Source organism: Pyricularia grisea, assembly GCF_004355905.1.
Source record: "Pyricularia grisea strain NI907 chromosome Unknown Pyricularia_grisea_NI907_Scaffold_12, whole genome shotgun sequence".
NCBI classification, from domain to species: Eukaryota; Fungi; Ascomycota; class Sordariomycetes; order Magnaporthales; family Pyriculariaceae; genus Pyricularia; species Pyricularia grisea.
The window spans coordinates 119,855-141,375 of record NW_022156724.1 but is presented as its reverse complement, the minus strand read 5'-3'; the positions used below and the strand labels follow the sequence as shown (position 1 = coordinate 141,375).

The following is a 21,521-nucleotide window of genomic DNA, read 5'->3' as shown; positions in this document are numbered from 1 at the left end:
GAAACACAAACAGCAAATGTGCAAGGAGGGGAACTGAAAGTTTACGGACTCTTTCTCTTTCTACGAAATTCTCTTTGCTGTTGGACATGTGTGTGGTTCCCTCGTGATACCCCGTCAGGCGGATGGGCGGACCGGTACAAAGGCCACTATCTAGTTGAGATCTCCTCACTTGAGATTCCACGTGCTGCTGCTCGTCTGTCTCTCCTGTTATCCCCCAAGACTTCTTGGTTTGGCTTTTCTCGACTAACAGTTCCCAGATTGCCGGGAAGACCACGCCGCCGATGGGGGCAGCATGGTCCATCCACTCTGCGAAGCTAGCAAATGACAAAACAGATTTTTTGAGACATGGCTGGCAGTTGCTCATCCCTCGACTCCTTTTGGAGATTTATATTTGCCTTTCAATCATTTTAAAAAAAAAAATCACGTTAATTACCTCTTGGTTGATGGGGGGCTCCTGTGGGCACCTGAACACTAAAAAAAACAAAGCGTGTGGGCATGTAAGTTCTTTGCATCCCTAGGACGGAATCAAAAACGTAACCGGAAACGGTGAATTGCCTGGAAATGAAAAAGAAAACGTACACTGCGGCACAGAACGTCATATATGGGAGTGTGGCCTGCATGCTCCCAGCACTGCACCTTCGGCTTTTGCATGCGGCCGGACTCCGGCGGTACATGAAGCCCTTTGTACTAGACCTGAGCGCGAGTTGAGAGCAGGCATGTCCCTTTTCTTATGAGGAACTAGAAAGAATAGCTGCACTGCTACTTGAAATCATACGTCTGTAAAGCTAGCTACTCTATGCGATCAGTCTCCCTCAAGGATATGAGGTGGATGGCGGACGAATAAGTGTTCAGATATTCAAAAGGTACCACCCCTCCAGGAAGGTACGGGATAAACAAGAAGAAGAAGAGCGCATAACGTGTGTTCGCGATAGACTTGGCAACTGACTGAGGGAGAACATGTTCCACAATGGCCGTACATTAAAAAAATAAAAAAAAATAAAAACACGTCCACAGAAAACCGTGCGACAAATCCCGCCAGGGCGGAGCACCCAATCAATCCTCAAGGAGTTCCTTTTGTTGGCGGGCGTACACTTAAGCTCCAGGTAAAGAACCCTATGGTCGTTCATCCCGGACTAGATGATGTGGCTTACCGATGAGGGTGCGAGACGAGGGCCCAGATCCGGAGGACAAAAAAGAAAGCCAAAACGCACCCTGAGGCCGTTCTTCCATTGCCAAGTTACCTCCGTTGTGTCACTTTGATTTCGCGCGAGAAGAAAGCATAGTGCTTCGAGGTAGTACGAGCCGAATAGAAACAAAACGTTGCCAGCCCGAGTCGAACAGTGCAGCCAGTCCCAGCATGCCGGGACCAGGACTATTCATTCTCCATGGAAGTAAAGAAAAGAGAAAGGGCAAGATGGGATAAGAAAGAGAGACCCAGGAATGAATTTGCCTGTGACAGGGTCAACTGAGAGCAAATGCAGGACGTTAAGATTGATATCACCCATTTGGTATCGATCATGGGGTCACAAGGGGATACAACTTGCAGTTCCTACTGACGATCGATATAGGTCAAGCCATGCCCTTCAACGCTCAGCGCTGTGGGAGCAACATAACCGAGATTCACCGAATTGAATTGAGTGACCGCGAAGGTCGACCGAAGGAACCCATCATGCAAAAATGCAGTCGTCATAAACATCTGCACCCTGACATCGTTAATCTATACAAAACATTTGTGTCAAATACGATAAGTATTGAAATATGTCATGACATGAACTATGGTGCAGGCCACTTCAACAAGCCTCGAAAGAATTGCAGACCGCCTTAAAAAAAAATCCCCCAGTCAACTGATTAATGCTGATTACCGTTTCTGTGTGCTTGCATATTCATTCGTCTCATCCGATGTTCAAAGGCAGCCCGGAGGTGTCACAAAACGCGGCTAAGATGGTAATACCAAAGACTAGCGTGACACAGAATCTCCAGGACTTGAGGTGATGATGGGTATCTTCGGGTCACCCAGAGACTCGCCCAACGGCACATATCTTTCTTCTATTAATACATATAATGAGACTAAGCATCCGGCACATAAATCTTCCTGCCGAGGTCGACCAGAGGGTTCTGGATTTGGCGAGGAATGGTTCTATGCCTAAATAGGTCCATGATACTCCTCCATGAGTGGAGAGTTATTCGTCCTTTTTCCATGTGTAACCTCGCTTGCTTGCCCTCGATGATACGGTCGTAACAAGCGCCCTCTTTAAGTCCGAGGGAGCACCATGATGACTACCCACTAAGCCTTTATCACTGCCGCTACCCAGAGAGGGCATGGGGTTGTGCAAATAGTGAGAAGAAGAACAGAAAACTAAACAAGGAGGGAACACAAGGACCCGGTCAAGAAAAAGATGCAAAAAGACGCATGCTTGCAGGATCTTGAGGAAACCCACCCGAGGAACTGGGAGACGAGGCAGGCTGAGAGGGGAAGCACTAGTAGGAGCGGATAAGAATTTTGGCGGCGCAAACAGACGGGTAGCCGCATTGAACCTACGTACACCGCAACCGACTACCTGGTAGTGGTGGGATGCTTCTAGAGAGACAACTGCGCTATACCGATTCTAATATATACTGCTGCTGTGTTGCGTCTTGGGGTCTCTTCTTTTGCTGTCCTTTTTCTCAAGGATGCCGACCATGTAATCAAGAAAAACCTTTTCCGGTAAATATGAGGTGACCAGGGTCGTGGCGAAAACCGGACGTTCCCCGAACCAACCATCAGCGCTCGTGGGGTTGCACTACTGTCCGCATTTATAGCACCTAATAGAGATGACAGAGAGGGAATCAGTCGCGCGATAAGGGTGAAAAGAACGTATCACCTCATGCCTTGTGTTAGATCTGGCACCCCTGGTCATGAACCCTGCCGCTATTTCCGTCCAGTTGCCCCTGTTCACGCCGACCGCCAGCTGGCCCAATCGGCTTCTCTTCGGTCAGGAGCGTCGGGTATGGAGAAATCCGGGCGTCGGCCTGGCGGTCAGGCCAGGAAATAGCCATACATGTTAACGTACGGCCGTTGAAGGATTTATTTCAAGCCTCGGCTTTCTTCAGCTCCGATAGAAGCCATAGGCTTGTGAACTGAATGCAAAGATGTGTAAAATTCATGGGTGCTAGTTCCATGATTTCCAAGATGTCAGCAACAGAGACGGTTGAGCTCATTCCTTCTCAGCATTCTGCCTTGTACCTCACCATCACAGGAAGAACGATCTTGTTTATCGGCGAAGACGATGTTGTAAGTCAAGCTTCAGTGCTTCACCCATGATTGGATGTTGATTCTAATAGCATATGGCGTAGTTGTGCGACAAACAATAAAATCTATCTATAATTCGAGCCCCGTTTGTGATTCTTGCCGGATAATGTTACACAACCAGATTGTCGAAAAATATGGTGAAGGTGGCCTGGAAAATATGCGGTACAACACCGCGTACCATGTAACGTTGCGTACCCCCTGTTCGGCACCCCCCCTGTTCGGCACCCTGAAAATCTAACAACGAAATGCCTACTTTTATAAGCTGATTTAAATATAAAATTATCAACGGACAAAAATACAATCGTTTTCACGCTTCTCCGGTTCATTAACCTCTTCTTCATCAGCTAAAGGTTCCAAATTTTCTATATCCTTTTCCTGCAATCCAATAATGTTCTGTTTGTTAACCAAAAGCTCGTTTGGATCCGGAACCACCCTCCTCCTTTTAACCGGCCGTATTGCCTCCAGTTGTGCTTCCAATAAGCTGATTTTTTGCTGGGCGCTAGCCAAAAGGGTATCTTTAGCTTCGAAGCTTTTTTGGACTTTTGCAAATAAAAGACGTGAAGTAGCGTTGGTTTTGTTGGATTGGGAAAGTTTTTGCAGTTGAAATCGGACATCTCGGGTCGTTTTAGGGGTTTTCCAAATAAGTAAAGACGGGTCGTTAATTTTTTGGGCTGGGCTTTCCGGTGTTTTATCCCTTTGCAAACCGTTGTTTTTATCTTTTATAACGTTGGCATTGCTATTTTCTAACAAAAAAGGGCTTAAAAGTGGTTTAACCAAGTTTACCGGCCATAACCCCGTTGTACGCCAACCAGATTGAATGGTTTTTGCTATAAATGCTTTTAATCTGGCTTTTCGATAACAAAGTAGGAAATTTCGTTTTCCAATAATTGTTGAACAGCAAAATTGGCTAACAAATCCAAGTTGACGTCGATAAGCTTCTTTTAACGGCCCAAAAACCGATAGATCCAATGGTTGGAGAACGTGTGACGAATGAGGGGGTAAATATAGGAGTTGAATATTGTTTTGCAAGCAAAGAAGCATAAATTCGTCCGTTATATGTGATCCATGGCCATCCAAAACTAATAACCGCTTTTCAGGGGTTAAAGGTTGGGTATACGGAATAAACACTTTTTTTAACCATTCGATAGCCGTTTCGTTATTTGTCCACCCGTTTTCGGTTGCGTGAAATTTCCAATTATCGAAAAGGCTTAAATCCGTCGGAAACCATTGTTGTTGTACGTTTTTTCCCTTAAATATAACAAGGGGAGGGAGGGCAACGCCCGTAGCCGATATACATTCGATTATAGTCGTCCAACCCCGCGTTCCGGGCTCTTTCCGTTGCAACGGCCGGATCCCGTTAAGCCCTAATACCAGGCCGTTAGATCCTTTACCTTCCATTATACCGGTTTCGTCCATATTCCAACGGTTTTCCGGTTTAATAGCGTTAATAACCGGGTTCGTAATATAAAGCCACCAAGATTTAATTACCTCCGTAGTAGCGCCATTAACCCGGGCGTTATCTATTCGACGGGGCCTTTGGGTCTTAAGGATTGGATAACGAGCCAAAAAACGAGTTATCCAACGTTTTCCAAGGCCTTTTGTCTCTCCGGCGGCTTGAAGAATTCGTTCGGCAAAAAAGCGTAATTCTTGATGCGTTGGCGGAAGCCCTAAAGCTGTTTGGGTAAGTACCCAATCAGCCAAATGCTTTTCCTGTTCCGTAGAAAGCCTTTGAAAAGGGCTTTGTGCTTTTTTATAAGCTTGAGAACCTTTAAGTCGACTTTGAAGTGTAGACCTAGGTATTCCCCATTTTCGGGAGGTTTTTGCAATTGGATTGCCATTATTGACGTCGTTAATTGCAGATATAAGCTGTTTTTCAGTATATTGCTTCATTGGAAAATGGAGAATCAAGATTAGAAAAAAGTAAATCCAAAAGTGAAAGATTCATCGAGATATTTATAATAGAAGTTGGAGGATAAAAATAAAAGTGTTGTTATTTTTGGGTGCCGAACAGGGGGGGTGCCGAACAGGGGGTACGCAACGTTATTGCATGGCCGGCGCCTTACGATTCGTCCAAATTCCTGGACCCGTTGGCCGGTCCGGGAAACGAAAACTAGATGAATGGATTTAAAGTCAGAAATATGGTTACTCCGCCGTCAATGTATTGAGGCTATCATCAAGATGCTTCATGGTGCATGTAAATGTATGATATGTGCAGCGCAGACTGGTATTGAAGATATCATGCATGGATGAAACTAGCGGTTGAGTTGGATTAGACAACATCTACGTCGTTCTGGGACCAAAGAATTGACTGTCTGGTTTTCTTGGGGTTTCCCTTAACTTGACAGCAGCGACAAACAGAAACAGGTCCCAGGCGTTTCCTGACCCTTAACCAACCTGTCGGGCTAGACAGGTGACTCGGAATGGGCAAGGGACAGACAAGGGACTGGCGGCCGAGAAACCGTGCCGCCTGTGGTTCGCAGTAGCGAGGGGAAAGCATGTCTTGTGTATGTATTGGGGTGTCTTGTCTGAGAAGACCGCCAGATCTGGAACCAAAACCTGGCCCTAATATCGACATGCATGATCGTGCTCCGCACAGCACGTACGAGCGGCGCACAATTTCTGTACCTGTTCCGTATCGCTTGCGCTTCTTACACTGAGAGCTTCGTTACCGGGGATTTTCTGTCGGAACTGGCCTTGGCCTTGCCCGAAAGGAAACCTTGGCCGCCGTTGCATTGCACGTTGCATACCGGGTGTGCTCGGCGTGTTATACTCAGACCCGATTGAATGAAGAGGAGGGAGAAAAGTGGAAAGACTTGATGATGATCAACGACTTGTCCAATGGCGCAAATCTCGGAAAAGCTCTGCTGCAAGGCATGAATAGGTGGCTAGATAAGATTGGCCAATCTTGAAATCTGGGTAGGAGCGGCCATTCGTTGTTTGTCCCGGTTTTCCCAGGCCACATGAGCCCCCGGATGCGCCCCAAATGTTCGGAACTGATGCTGCAACGTCGCTGTATTAGGCCAAGCCTGCGTTGGACTAGACCAGTGCAAGTGTCAGCTTCTGGTCTTGGTTGACGTCGGGTCTGACGCTTGTCAAACATGCCAGACGAGGCGCCAACTTCGGCTCAAGCCGAGAGCAATGGGAAAAGCTAGACACACGAAGAGAAAAAGAGAAATGTGAGATATTGAGGGGCGAGGGCCGGCCACAAGTCTGTGCAACAAAGATGAAATGCAGTTCGGCAAGTTGAGGTGATCTTTGCTATTCTTGACCAACCCGGCAGAAATACTGACCAAGCTGCTCGAATGTCATCATCACTGGCGGATTGCAACGCTGAATGTTTCCGGTTATCGTGCCAACAAATTTAGTAACAATGTGCAGGTGCCTACCTAGGCACCTCGGCGCCTTGGGTCGGTCAGCAATTATCAATTTGATATCTTCCAATAGTTTAATTGTTATACGGCCGTTTTCTCAGACGGCTTCTGGCTTTGAGTTTACCAAATCTAGTGCACCTGGAAGGAATGGGAGGCGACAAAAATGACGAATACATGGCGTCGCCTGAATAGGTAGTGACAGCACGAAGAGGGAGGGGGAAAAAAGGAAAGGAAAAAAAAAGAAAAGAAAACAATACAACAGGAGGAAAAGAACAGACAGTCTTCAGACCGATCGTCCTTCTCGTTTGAACGAACGGGGTGGCTAGACCTGTTCGTTGTGGACGGTAACTTGCAGGGCAAGAAACATTTACCGTCTGTGCGGGCAATCTGCCATCCAATGCAAGGAAGCGCGGGGGGGGTCTGTCTTTCTGTCTGTGTGGGTGCATGAACTGAGTGACCAAAAGACGACCCCCTACCTAACCTAGGTATGGGAGTGCAAACCTTCAAACAAAGCTTGATACCAATCTAGACCTATACTGCGAGAAATTCTGTTCCAAAATCCATAGAAGTTGCTCACCGCATGCTTTCAAGATCCATCTAGTCGGAATCGAACACAAGTACAAGATGATGGTTACCGTCGCACGCGCGGCATTGTGCGACGTTTGCCGGCTCTTCAGGAGAGGTCAATCAATCGGCGAGGAGGGAGGCCCAGGGTGGAATTGAGCGGAAGCCCAATACATCCAGCTTGGCCACAACAGCAACGGAACACTGTGCGACCCTACCTCAAATCTCGACTATCTGCACCTGGGGAAGTTCGCCTGTGATGCAGAGAATTCACAATTGAGAGCAATGGCCAGGTTGAAACTGATGACAAGTGCGGCGGAGATAAATGATATCTTTCTGATGATGTAAGTTGAGAAAAGTTTGGCGGGTGCGAAAATTGAGGTCGCGTGGCAAACATGCAATACCTTTTGGTTCCATTAGATCCAGTTCGGGAACTGTGGCGATTTAAATCGAATGAATTTGAGACGAGTTGAGTGCCGGTTGCCTAAGGAGATAGGGTAGGGTAGGTAGGTATGTAGGTACCTCCCTTTCTACCTTGCCTGGGTAGCTATGTATGTACTGGTCTACTGGCAGGCAAAACAACTCGCAGCAACAACAAAAGCGAGAAAAGAAAAAGAAAATTCACATCAGGTTATCCGCACCTACCTTAAATCACCTAAATTAATCTATCTGTCTGGGTTATCGACGTTATTCGCTCCTTCCGTGCTAGGGCCCGGGTCAATTGAGGTCATCTCTGACGCGGTCAATTGCAGGCCAAGTTTGAGTCGGGCGGAAGGCGCGGATTCATTCCCCGCCCTGTATCAAGACCCTAGGGTCTAATTTCCAGGCACCCAGCGAGGTAAGGCAGGTAGGTGCGTGTCATCTGCCCGAGTGTGAGATCTTCCCGCCGGATTCATTCTGCCCCACGAGACCCGGAGACAATTGAATTCACCAAACGCCATGAAAATTCTTTCTGTTCTGTCCCGTCCAGTCCAGTAGAATTCGCAGCCACACCATGGAATGCATGGCGGAATCTTCCATCCACTTACCTAGGTACCTACCTAGCCAGCATCCCTATACATGGCCCAACATTTTGATTTTACCTTCAAGCCCGTTTATCATGTCCCACAATTCACTCGATTGAACGATGGGCCGTTAGATCAAACCTTTGAGATCCCGTCGTTATGCGGCTGTCTGCTGCACCGGCGCGTTTCTGAGCTTCCGTTGCAAGTTTAGTTCTTCCGTGTGCGTGTGGCATACCAAAGTCAATCCTGCCAAGATTGAAGCTCTGGCTGCACTACACCTCGCTGCAACCCTATGGACAGACTACCTTAGCCAGCGAGCCAGAAATTCACCGTCTTGTGAGCCCAAGTACGGGCGTATCCACTCGTCCTTCCGTATCTGCAACGCAAACGCCCTACCGCATACAGCTGCCTTTGAGCGCCTTTTTTTTCACTCTGCTGAAATTGCCCCCTACCTGCCTACCTTATTCTGAAAGAGGTAGATTGGGGGACTAACTGAGTGACTCCTTGTCAAACCACACCTCAAGCTCACCACAGTCGATCTGGCTGCTCACTGGGTCCACCCATGTTTCCGACCTTGATTGCAAGCGCAGTGTCTCCCGGATGCAACCAAAATATTTACCTCTCTGTATCGCCACTGCCCCCTTGGAACGAGCCGGCCTAGAAGCCTGGCCGTGGCACAAGCAAGGTCCAGATACCTACAGGATACCCAGTTTCTACCTTCCAATCTTGCTGTGAACTCACGTGACACACACCTTTGTCGGCCGTGAGCAAGGGTACAAGATGCTTGTACGTGTCGAGTACTCTCCGAGTTGCTCCAAGTCTATCCGTTCGAAACGATGTCTTTTTTTGCACCTGTGAGAGTACAGGCTTGTAGATGGTGGCTTGGACAAGGGTGTGGGCATCTTCCATCAAGTATATGGTTGACCACTTCTGCCCTCGTCTCGAGCGCCCAGCAGTCTTTGCTCATCTCGTCCGGCATTCTCTTTGCTTCAATAGACCATATAGTTTCTTGATTGTCTTTTGTTGACGAGACAATCCCATTACCTCGACGACCATCATCCAAACCTGCTTTGCCCGCTTCGCGAAACTGCTAGCGCAGATAGCCCTTCAAATACGATCTTGTCCAGTCTCACTCGTCTCAATAGCAACAACACCTTAGGGTCTTGAACAGCTTCGGGCATTGGCTCTGAGAAATCCAATAGCTCATTTCTCGGTTAGTTTCATCCCGCATCTAGTCATCCCTTTCCTGGAAATATGTCGTTTTGCGGCGTCGGAAAACGAGGGAAGAAGAAAAGATATCCTTGAGCGGCAGCGTTCGGCTTGGGAAATTTGGCACCCGCACCGCAGCCCACTAGATGGATGCCCTTCCGTGCCGTCTGCCAAGGTGGCGTCTAAGCATGTTTAAGCGCCTCAAGGGAGCAAGCACAGGGAGATCCTCGAGGCTGGGCGACGCGAAACGAAGTTGGCGTTTGATCGATAATTCCATCGATTCAATCGATTTGTTGATTGCCCGTCCACAACTCGAAATTGGTCCAGGGAGAAGATATGCAAGTTGATGAGTGGATGGATGGATGGCCTCAGCGACAGGGGGAAAAAAACATACCATCTTTCGAGTCAAATCGTTGCAGTCAATTGAAGTCCTGGCTGACAATTTTGTTGCGTTATCACATCACAGGACTTGTCATTCGCGCGATCTCGTTGCGATCGAGCGACGCGCAAACCAAGACCTTCACCAATCCTAGGGCTGATCGTGCACACCATACATAAGTACCATACCGTACCATCGGCCATCTTTTGCCGGGCGATCTGCTTCGGCAGCTAGCAAGGGGTCCGTCCCGGATCTGTCAACTCCACCTTGCGGTCTTATACGCAGCAAGAAGTCCACATCAGCCAGTCGGAGTAAATACAGACAAAAAGGAAATAAGGTAAGAGGGAAAGAAAAGCTTTGCCCGTTGGGAGAAGGAAAATTTCACCAAAGAAATCCACTAACGTTCACAAAACCAAAAGATCTTGAGTCTACTTAATTTTCTTTTTTTTTCTTCCACGGCTCTGGTTATTGGAAGTAAAAGAGCAAATACGGTAGTAGCGTGGGAGCTGGATGCACGGGACCAGGTATGACCTTGCACATCCCGCAGGTGGCCTTCTGCCTAGCCAACCAAGCACTCCCGATTCAACCCTTGCTCAAGCTCTCTCTCTGGGATGCTGACACCCCCCTCCACCCCACTGCCTAGTCAATTAGAAGCACGCCGTCATTGCCAAGGATTTGAACACACTCCTCCTCCTTCGGAGTGCATCTAAACAGCGACGCAACTGGTGGGTTTCGTTCTTCGTAGTTTTCACCATCTTGTGCTTCTTTTTTTTTTTTTTTTCTTTTTTTTTCGCGCCTGCCAGGGCCGGACCTGCGTTCCCTATGAACTTTCTTGCTTTCTCCCCTGTCCTTATCCTCGTGCCGGGGTCAACCTGCCTACCAATCAATGACATGAAAGAATTGCTTCTTCTTCGGGCGGGCGGCGCGCCTCCCACGTCTCTTTGTAATTTTTGCCCTTTCTTTTGCCCGATTCCCTTCTTTCCTCCCGTTTGCCGTGCCCTAGCTGCTAAGTTACGGGCGGCTTTTCTCTGGATACAGTACATACCCTTGGAAATTGTTGAGCAAATGTTTCTATTGATGCTCCAATACTGACTCTACCTTTGCCTCTGGTTGACATCTCTATCTCTTTCTTGCCGCACTCTTTTGCCCAACCCCCCCCCCCCCCCCCCTCCCCTCGCCCTCACTCACCGTCGAGTCTAGCCTAGTGGTTATCTATGTCCCCATGACGGTGATCGGCCATCCCCACACCTCCATCCTTACATGCCCGCAACCATCTGCCTTTGCGAGTACATCCTTGCAGCGGAAAGGTTGCTCTGTGCTTGGCCCTGCTACATCCCACGGGCCGTGCTCGTATACCTTCTCGCCCGTCCATTACCAGCGCTGCCAACCGTTAGTTCAGCGTCACCTGGTGAGAAAGATAGGTACTGTCTCTCAGTTTCTCCTGGCAACTATGGTCAAACGGAGGCGGCAAGGCACGCGTGCATTCCGCTCCTATACTCTACTCCACACTCCTGGGCGGGGGCGCATTTCTCATAGCGAAGGGATTCGGGAAAGCAAGACACAGGGAGGCGACGGTGGAGGAACGCGAACGCGTTTTTTTTCCACCACTTTGACCTCTATCAACGCCTCCTTCGCTCGAATTCATCCCTTCCAAATCCCTCTTTCCAGCCTTGGCCAGAGCTGACTGGACCGAACATCAAACTACATCTCAAAGGCAGTGCCACTGGTGTCCTGTTCTTCTTTGATCTCTTGTCCATCAACTCCCCATCAGCGGTTTTTTTTTCTTTTATCAGGGCATGCAACACGCACATCAAGTTGCCACCCATAGTTGCCCATGGCTCTGACTGCTATTTGAATTTTCAAAGTGCGTCTGTCCCTGTATCGAGCCAGTGTCTCGCCCTGTTCCTTTCATGTCTTGCGCACCTCGCCCTATACCTCCTGTCACCGTCCGTTCGAACCATGACAAAATTCTTTGCTTCCTTTGTTCTTTCATCACCAACTCCACTTGTTTTGCACTGACAACGTTCATCTCATGTTAAACAAAAGTCAAGTTGTACTGACGCAAAGAAACTAACTAGCACACCTCTGGGAATCTGCATGACGGCGCCTGTGGTCAGGAACTATATCGGTTTAATATTATCTGTCCGACCAGCAACTTGCTGGTTTGACTGACACAGTTTGTTTCTAACGAGACATAATCAACTTCATTCCAGTGCTCGATGCCCTGGAATGTCAAGGTATGATGCTTTTGCCGGGACATTCCTCACTTCCAACTATTGCCTGCTTCTCCTCTTCTTCTGGTATCTAAGCGATGCCAGCATATGCAAACTCTGTCGCTTCCCAAGACGGGTCTCAGACGGATAGCCAATCGCTAGCCAACTCGCACAAGAGCAGGGATCCCTTTGCATGGTACTTCTGAAAGGGCACAGATGACTTGCTTGGTTGCTAACATAGCAACAAACAGACAGTCTCGGTAAAATTAAAAGACATATCAACTCAGACGGCTCACCCCTTCCCGCGCCGAAACCTCCTCACACCTTTTGTGTCGAGCACTTCCCGAAACATTCATCTTGACTGCAAATTCTTCCAGTCTTCACCGTGGCCGTTTGACCACGACAACTCCCCTTTCTCCCTCAGCATCCCTCAAACTCGCCTCAATGTCGTCAACACGTTTGGAACAACTCTCTTACAAGTTGTTCGAGGTATGTTCAAATTCCAGCCAAGCACGTCAAGATGTGACCTCGTCTCTGATTTTGGGGATTTTCCAGCCCGGATTCCACAATCAGCGGCCCATCATCGTGGATGAGGAGCTCCAGTCCCCCGACACAGTGACGCTAGCATATGAGGAGGAGGCAGCGGCCAGGGCCAACGGGGGTGGTCTCTCCGTCTCCATGTCCGCATACAAGTCCCAACAACCACAAGTTCACGGTAAGATATTTGTTTGATTTTCCTTGACGGATACTCGTTTGTTTCAATGTTTATTATCCGGTGGACCAAAGAGATCCTAACGGTTGGTGATGACACTGACTCTTTTTCCCTCTGCGTCGTCTCCAGCATTTGCAGAATCACCTTACTCTCAGTTCTCGCCACAGTCCTTCGCCAGCCAGCCAACAGACCATGCAACACCTCAGCAAATCAACAACATCGCCTTTGCTTCAAACAATGCCGCACATACAGGAGCATATGGACCCAGCTCTCCATCTGATAGCAATGCTGGAGGAGATGTGACGGTGCTTTCGAGACATCCCGACAGTGGACCTGTCGGAACAAGAGTGACATTGAGTGTTTCAAGCCCAACGGATTTGACGGCGAGCACATCGTACGTTTGCGTCTCGTTTGGATCTCAGCGATGTCCGGCTCAGGTGTGCAAGAAAGTGGAGAACAATGGGGGTTGGGTTTTCACCATCTCGGCAGTAGCGCCGCAGTTCCTGCTTACACAATGCAATTCACCTAGCGACGTGCCCTTGACGATTTTTGTCGATGCAAACGCGGATAGCATGACGCGCGTGGTGAGCGGAGGCAGCTTTACATATCTCCTCGAGGGCGGGTCGCATGGGCATAGTGGGCAGCTAGCGGGAAGCCTTGGATCGACTGGTGACTTGGGTCAGCGGCACGAGGACACCACTCTCAAGGGCGAAGGCCAAGCCCACGTGGATCCCCAGGGCAATGCCACGCCACCACCGACAAGCCAAGGCCACCATATTCAACAACATAATCAGCAACAGCAGGCCTCGCACTTGACCGTCAGGACGTCAGGCATTTCCAACCCAAGTGAGCAAAACCAACATGACCAACATCAACAGCAGCAGCAGACCCACGATGAGCAACAGTTGCAGCATGACGCTCTTACTTCCGACTCGAATACAAATACTTACGGATACTCCGCCGCCGGCGTTGCAGCGCCCGAGGCGCAACCGGTTCCATCTCAGGTACAACATCTACAGAACGACTTAGCCGCCGCCACTGCCGGATACAACCAGCAGGGAGGAAACGACATGCTCAGCTCTTACAGGACACGGTCATCCTACCTTGACCATAGCTACCGGCCGTCATCGAGCCTTCGCCAAAGCGCCGGGTCCACCTGGACCCCCGCCTACGGCAGCCAAGATGGCACGGAGCGATACGACTACGGCCGCGATACGACAAATGCCATGGCCAGACCCGCGATGATGACGGCATCGCCTCGGTTATCGCAACATGGACAACATGCCCGAATGTCGAGCGGCCTCGTCCGCACCAGCCACCTCTCGGCAAGCGCTCAGCAGTTGGGCATGGGTTACTCGGGATCTTGGGGTGTTCAGAAGGCGCAGCTACACATTAGGGGAGGCACGGCAGCGTTGGACTCGATGATGACGGACCGCTGGACGAGTGAAGAGTGGACCAACCAGCGACGCATAGTACTGTTTACCAAGCGCCACAACGGCCCCAACCTTCACATTGATTTCCGCCCTGTGTCGGTTTCGGAACGACCGAGCAACTCGATTTGCATCAGCTGCATCTACTGGGCCAGGGGTCCCAATGAAAGGGGAGAATGTTACGTCACTTCAGTAGACACCATCTACCTTTTGGAACGCCTTATCGAGCCCCTAGCAACGATGGGTAAGTTTGGCGTGGAGGAGAAGAACCGCATCAGGCGCAACCTGGAAGGGTTTAAGCCCATCACAGTGAGCAAGGGAAAGCCTGAGAGCGAGGAGTTCTTCAAGCTCATTATGGGCTTCCCTAATCCCAAGCCAAGGAACATTGAAAAGGACGTCAAGGTATTCCCCTGGAAGGTACTCGGGCCAGCCCTCAAGAAGATTGTGAGCAAGTACAGCTTCGACGCCACGGGAACCTCGTGCAGTCCAGCAATACCCCCACCGCAGTCGGCGCCTGTCTCGCACCTCCTCACACCAGTCAGTCTCCCCGCTGTCTCGTACTCAGGGCTGCCAACAACCTCCATCTCTGCCACCACAGCCACGGATCCCAGCCTGGCGTCCGGATACGTGAGCATGGCCACGCAAATCGACAACGGACTCCCCAGCCCCCGGTCCCTGCCGGGGAGCTCCTCTTGGTCCACATCGACAGCAACATACATGCCGCCAAGCAGTAGGACCTTATCGCCTCCAATGAAGACGCACAGTCCCCAACAGTCAAGCTCCGGTCTGAGGATCTCAACACTACCTGGCGTCTACGATTCGCGAACAGGGCCTATCAGTGCCCCGGCGTACGGCTTGTCTAGCCATCAATCCCACAGCCCCAGTCACCATCATCACAGCGCGACTAGCGCGGGAACCTCTGGGAGATGGGATCCATACGACAGTGTACCGACTTCGGGATCCTACTCAGTCCCCGTGGCCACCTCAGCTTACCCGAGTCTAACTCACCATGCACACTCACATGGAGCACACGGTGGAGTCTACGGGGCTCCTGCGTATGCCGGTGATGCTGGACAGCGTCATTGAGATAGCCGACTTGGATCCCTGTGCTTGCCGGAGCAAAAAAAAAGGCAACGCAGCCAAGGTCGCAACTATCTTCCCCGTGATAACAAGACGTTTGCGGGTCATTGCGGGTTGAGACCGCTGCAGAAGGGAAGTAGTGACAAGAAGGGTGGGTGGGGTATGCTTGCAAACAATACCACACACAATGCCTCTCACCGGTTCTTGGAGGGGTGTGCTTGAAAGCGAGTGGCAGTCTTTTTTTTCGGTACGGGAGGCAGCGTGTCGGGTCGGGTTCATGAAACGAGGAGCCTGGCCCCGCGTGAGCACTTCTTCTGTCTTTTTTTTTTATGGAGCGGCAATCTTGGGAGTTTGATTTCCTATGGCGTTTAGGATGGGTGGTACATGGCGGTCCCAGACTTTGCATTTCTTCCGCCATTTTGTTTTCTTTTTCTGTCTTTTTTTCTTTGTCCTTTTGATTTTCATCTTTGTTGGATGCCACCACATAGACTGCTGGTGTTCATATCTTTTCATTTGGTTTGTTTCCTTTACTACTACCCCTGACTTTTTGTTTTCTTTTTTGTTTCTTCTCTCTTCACCTTATCACTAGCTATTCTTTTCCCTTTGTCTTCTTCATCTATCCTATCCCCACCCATAAAGGCTCGGCCCAGAATCATACTGTTGGTCATAATTACTCGTCATATACCCCTCCCCTGTTTTCGGCTTCTTTCCCCGGTTTTCTCGTTTGGAGACGTGGGTACATCATTCACAAGGCGGGCATTCGGCAAGACGGCGATCTCCCATGCATAGATACATCATAATCTCAAACCTTAGTTTACTTTGCTGCACTACCGTGACTCGTTGACTATGTCTACTTTCCTGTTTCGTATTGGCTTATCATTTCTTTGTCCTGCCCATTACTGTATGTGCCCACGGGCAATTAACCCCCTCTTGTGATGCTTGCAAAATGTCGCCCTGGTGACTTTTCGGCAGAGCAGGCATAAGTCTTTTTTTCTTTGGGAGGGGCATGAGGGTAGAAAAAAACAGGGTAACATACGGAGGGATCAAAAAAGTAGGGTGGGGTGATGGATGGATAGCTGCATGTGCAGTAGTATGCAACGCTATTTGGGGTTGGTTGCATGCATAGTGGGTGGGCGGACGATGATCACCTGGTGTGGCGCAGGCCAATGAGAACGACCATGGCACTAGTTGCACTAAAAGCACATCATCCACACCACCATCTAGTCTAATAACAGAGGAGACCCTGGACGACTTTTTTTCGTTTTGTTAACGAGGGAAAAAGGATCATTTAAGCGCAATCATGGATGGGGGGGAGGCCGGTCGGTCCTTTGACAAGAAAAAAGGCCCTTTGCCATGTTTGTTGGTCGGTTCTTAGCATCTTTCGCAACACGTCTCGGCAGGTAACCCGTCGACACTGCCCTCGGGAACTGTTTGTCCGCCCGCCCCGAGCCTTGATTCTTTTTTATTTTATTTTCTACCCGTTGTGGCTGACCCCCTGCAGTCGTTTATCGCACAGCCCGTAGACCAACCCTGGACGTGGGTTTGATTTACCTATTGCCGGCCGTACTGTTACGGTAGAATATCTGGGTGACAGGCCATAAGGCGGGCGCTTGGATCGCTATATCTCTTCTTGCCCTCTCTCTCTCCATCTTTAACCCCTCTATATCCAAGACAGGGTTCGGCACTTGGGAAAATCTTGTCGCGCCACGCCTCGATGCTACTAGATTTGATTGGTTCGTCCAACCCACATCTTTTGGGTTTCTTCATGGCCCCCTCGTCTTCATCATCATATGTCCTTTTTTTTTTGTTTAGCCCTCTTATGGTCCTAATGATCAACTCCTTTTTTCTCGTCTTTTTTTGCGTGTTCCTTATTATCTGTCTACTTTGTCGCGCAGTAGCGCGAGTTGCTTAAAAGTTTGGGAGAAGAGGGTGGGCAACCAAGCAACATCGCATCCGAGAAGTGTCGTCTTTCTGCGGAGAGATTGGTCCAACGACGTGCGTGGGGACTTTATGCAAGTCTCAGAATACATACCTCGTACTACTCAAAAACAAAAGACTACATTAGCCCATCTTTTTTAACCCTCAATGCTTCTGCATCATGCATGCCGTGGGTTGGGGTAGACGAAAAAGAATGATGATGAGAACGGAGTGGGTATCAGGCAAAAGCGAGTAGAAAAAAAAAGAGTCGGGTAAGAAAATAAAAACCGTTGGAGTGGAGGGGGGGGAGGGGAAGGGTGCCACACCCAAAAAGAAAGCTACTGCATGGCCTACATGCGCCGATTCGCAACACGGGACGTGCCCAGCTGCCTGCATTACGCATGTCATCTGCGTCATCCGCCCGCTCTTTTGTTGAATTTTGGTTCTCTCTTTGGTTGCTTCTTTTTTTTTCCTTGCCGGTAGGTTGCTTATCCTACTTCTCTTTCTCTCGCTCCGTCAGTCTCCTACGAGTTCCCACCCTTGACGTTCTTCCCCCCCCCCCNCCCCCCCCCCCCGCTCTATATGGCCCATCTAGCCCGAGAAGCCTGATAGGACAGATACAAAAAGAAGGAGGGTAAGAAAGCTGAAAAGGGGTCGAGTAGCACTGTCAACTGGTGCCGCTTATCTCTAGTCTAAGGCAGTGTGATGAGATCGCAGGGCGGTTGTGCCTATGCTACCTGAAGCGCGGCGGGTAGACTACTGAAAGCTTCCTGTCAGGGTCGACGGCGGTGTGACTGGCTCGACGGACTGTCACTGATGGAGGAAAGGGGAGAAGAAAAAAAAGGTTTAAACCCCAGATCAGATCTTCAGGCGTCAGTCCCACTGGTTTCCACAACTTGACTGGTTTTCTTTGTTGTCATCTGTTGCGGAGGGCCATGGTCGTCCCTCGAACGGAGAAATGTCCTGCCTATTCAGGGATGGTTTCGGCGGAACAAATGGCTTCAGACTTTCTAAGTGACCATATTCCTTTTTGCTCTATGGGGTTTCAAAGAACTTAGTGATACCCCCTCCGTTGTTTTCTTTTTCTGTTTCTCAGTCTTACACACTCCCTCGGTGGAAATGTTTGTATGATGCACAAGACCATCTGATCCCCCTCATGACCGTCTCGCGGTATCCTTTCATGCTTTATCCGGGCCTCCGTTTGAATACATAGTCCTCGTATACACCTCCGTTTAGGCAATCGCCAAGCAATGGTTTTGTAGGTATGTCTTCCACCAACGTTTGGTACTTTTTTCAGGTCTCGTCTCTGATTGTTTGACAGAAAAGAATAAAGATAAATTCTCCTATCAGTCGGCCAGTTATGCACGTCTTCTGTCTGGATGAACCCACGGGAAGGTCTCCTATTCGTTGCGGACTCCGCCTTTTTAGCTATCTTATCCAACAGTATGGAGCTGCAAGTGCAGGGATTTTTCTTTCTTGGTTCTTCTTGGAACCAGCATAAATGTAACCTAAATTTCTTCTACAGCTTGCTTTATTTTGGGAGAGTTTTTTTTTTTTTTTTTTCTCTTATTTTTTTCGTAAGTAGTATAGTCTTTTTTTTCTCCGGCGTGGGGTGAATACCATGGTTGAGGAGAACATCGGCCGATCAACCAAGGAACCTAACCTATATACGAAACATGCTCAAGGGTTGCATGTGGATATCTAGGATAAAAGTCTAGTACTAAAAGAAAAGATAACGCCACACGCCACAGTATCATGCATGAGAGGTCATTTTTACCTGGTGAAATGGTTGTCTTGATGGCTTTCATGACGAAAATAATTGGGGCTCAGAGGTGTGGCTGAGGTTGCGTTTTGTTTTATGTTTCTCTCCACACTTTATTTTTTTTTACCTTAACCCGTTAGTCAGATATCAAGAGGGGTTTTGAAGGAACCACGCGTGTGGCACTGCTCTATGCTTTCATTGGTTTGAGCAATGTCCTAAGTGTACGCGTCCTTTGTTTTCCCCAGATAAACTTTGGTCGACTTTTGCCTCTTGAAGCCACTTTCGGAGGCCTCTGTACATAACCGTATTGGTTTTCCTTGTATTTGAAACTTGGTATTTGAGCCAAGACCAGATGAACAGGTTCTATATAAAACCTCCCCCGCAAACAAACTCCGTTAAACCTGCGGGTCTAGCCGACCGAGTCCGTAGTGACGGCGTGAATTTAGTTTAGGGCGAATTCGTGTGTGAGTAGAGAAAGTGACTCATCACTTTACCCCCTCCTCACGCTTGCCTTACTATCTCTGGGCATGGAGAGGGAGAGCCTATCACTGGTGATCACAAGATCAAACATTCGCTGCACAAGTCTACTTTTAGGAGGGTGTCTCCCTTTTTCTCTCTGGGGAGACCCTGCCTCCTTTCGTGTTTGAAATTCCGGCGGACAGCGGATGAAAGGGTGTGGTGCTTTTTAAAAGAAAAAGAGGGAAGATTACCACGTCTGTTTACTCCGGATGACTGCACGTTCCTCAGCCAGGTGCAAGGCCTGCATGCCTCGAGAGGCGACAGTCACGATGCTGCCATGAGACGTTACCATCAGGTAACAAGTAGGTCAGGCCTATTGTCGATTCAGGAGACATATTGATCTTCATGATCATTTTTCTATTGTCGTATTCAACAGTGGCATAATGTTACTGGATTCGGTCATAAGGAGCATGCACTTTTGCAACCTGGCTTTACAGTCAGTGTACACACAAGACAGACATTCCACCCGTGTTATTCTTGCGTTACATGCTGAAGTTCATTCATATCACGATGTCAGTCGGCATCGAGCATCTCCGAGGGTGGAAAGGTGTATGATGACCTGGTTGTTGACAAACGCGCTCGCCAAAATCACGTGTTGGAACTTTTGAGTTTTAACAGTAAAGTGCCAGAGTCTTGGGGCGCTGTGATCAGTAATCACAGGTAGCATAGAAAATTATGTGTAAAGTGATCTGGCTCAATCATCTAGAGCCAGTGTCGTACGAGACGTCCACACTAAGAATCTTATCATCCTCACACCATGGGCCAGGCAGGCACTGAGAAAGAGACTGTATACTGCTGGCTTCGTAACATGCCCTCCATCAAGAGAAGGAAAGAGGTGCAGTAGCTCCCCGACCGTGTATTTCTTCCCGTTGTATGGTGAAGAAATCACGTCGCTGTCGAAGGTGACATTAAAAAATGGCCATCGGATGACACGGCATCTCGACTTCATGCTCGCCGACCAAAAATAATTTTGACCCTCAAAGGGGAGACAGCTTGGCAGTCACGACCTCACAGGCCATCAACAAGAATCCTCGCTAACGAACTGAAAAGACGTTATTCTCTGAGAAGGGATCCATCGTACCAAGCTCGCCAAGATATCCCACAAATATTCATGGCAGCTTTAAGGGGGCGCCACCGAGCTGAGCAGTGCAGACAAGCGATTTTTTGCCCGTCTATTTATCGTAAGCGAGGGCTTAACTGTGGTTGGTGGTGGAGACAAAGGGGGGAGAGGGGGGGGGGGCCTAGGTCAGTCTCTCTGTTGATGGAAGTACCCGAACCCCCGGGCGTCAGATCTGTCGGTGCGCATTGTGATTCTGTTAAGGAACCCATTGTAACAGCCTCGGCAGCGGGGCGGATCTCTATGCGTCGGAGGCTCTACATTGGTTGCGCGTCTACTAGTACTATAGTAGATTATTGTGGGTTTGACGACCTGAAGCGCGCTTTGAGAGTCATGACTACCCGGGTCATGTATGTATGTATGTACCTATAATACGTAGCAATCATTAAATACTTTGTGTACTCCGTAAAGTAGTACATTTTGATTCGACAAGCTATCCCTGAGGCCCTTGGTGAACAAGCAGCCCTACGTGTCCAATTTGTGATGGGCCCGCTTTCTAGGGAATCCCGGTTTCGAATATTGTCAAAGCAAAGAAGCGAGGCGAGCCCCCCCTTTGATATTGGCGGTGCGGTGCGTAGGTGAGCGAGTCATTTACACTTCACCGCACCGGACCTTAACCACCGTTGGTCGTAGATCCCGTCTGCTTTGTCTGCCAAGTTGTCCGTCGACAAGGGTCAAAACAATACAGGATGAACCCCGTCCATCTATGGAGATCATAACGTTCAGGGTACCAACTAATTAAGTAGTAACCTTGATTGTGTTTCCGTCCCTTCTACAGTAGTATTGCCACCGAACCCATGGTATTATACCCATAGTAGTAGTTCTATCTCGGCTTCTCGGCACCTTTGACAGGTTGTTTTTGTCGTCCGAAGTAGTTTCGCCTCTGCAACTTCTAAACATAGAGACGACAACCAACACTTGGCAACAGGAGAAAGGACCAAAATATGGATTCATC

General features: G+C 49.1%; 1 protein-coding gene across 1 annotated transcript; it reads left to right on the top strand.

The window, feature by feature from the left end:
- Positions 1-10,626: 10,626 nt before the first annotated feature.
- PgNI_12432 (uncharacterized protein) lies at positions 10,627-16,142 on the top strand. Its single transcript, XM_031132382.1, has 5 exons — positions 10,627-10,759; positions 11,895-12,053; positions 12,281-12,518; positions 12,585-12,744; positions 12,871-16,142. The coding sequence occupies exons 3-5, from the start codon at positions 12,474-12,476 to the stop codon at positions 15,255-15,257; spliced, it is 2,592 nt and encodes an 863-aa protein (XP_030976136.1). The 5' UTR covers positions 10,627-10,759; positions 11,895-12,053; positions 12,281-12,473; the 3' UTR covers positions 15,258-16,142.
- The last annotated feature ends 5,379 nt before the right edge of the window (positions 16,143-21,521 follow it).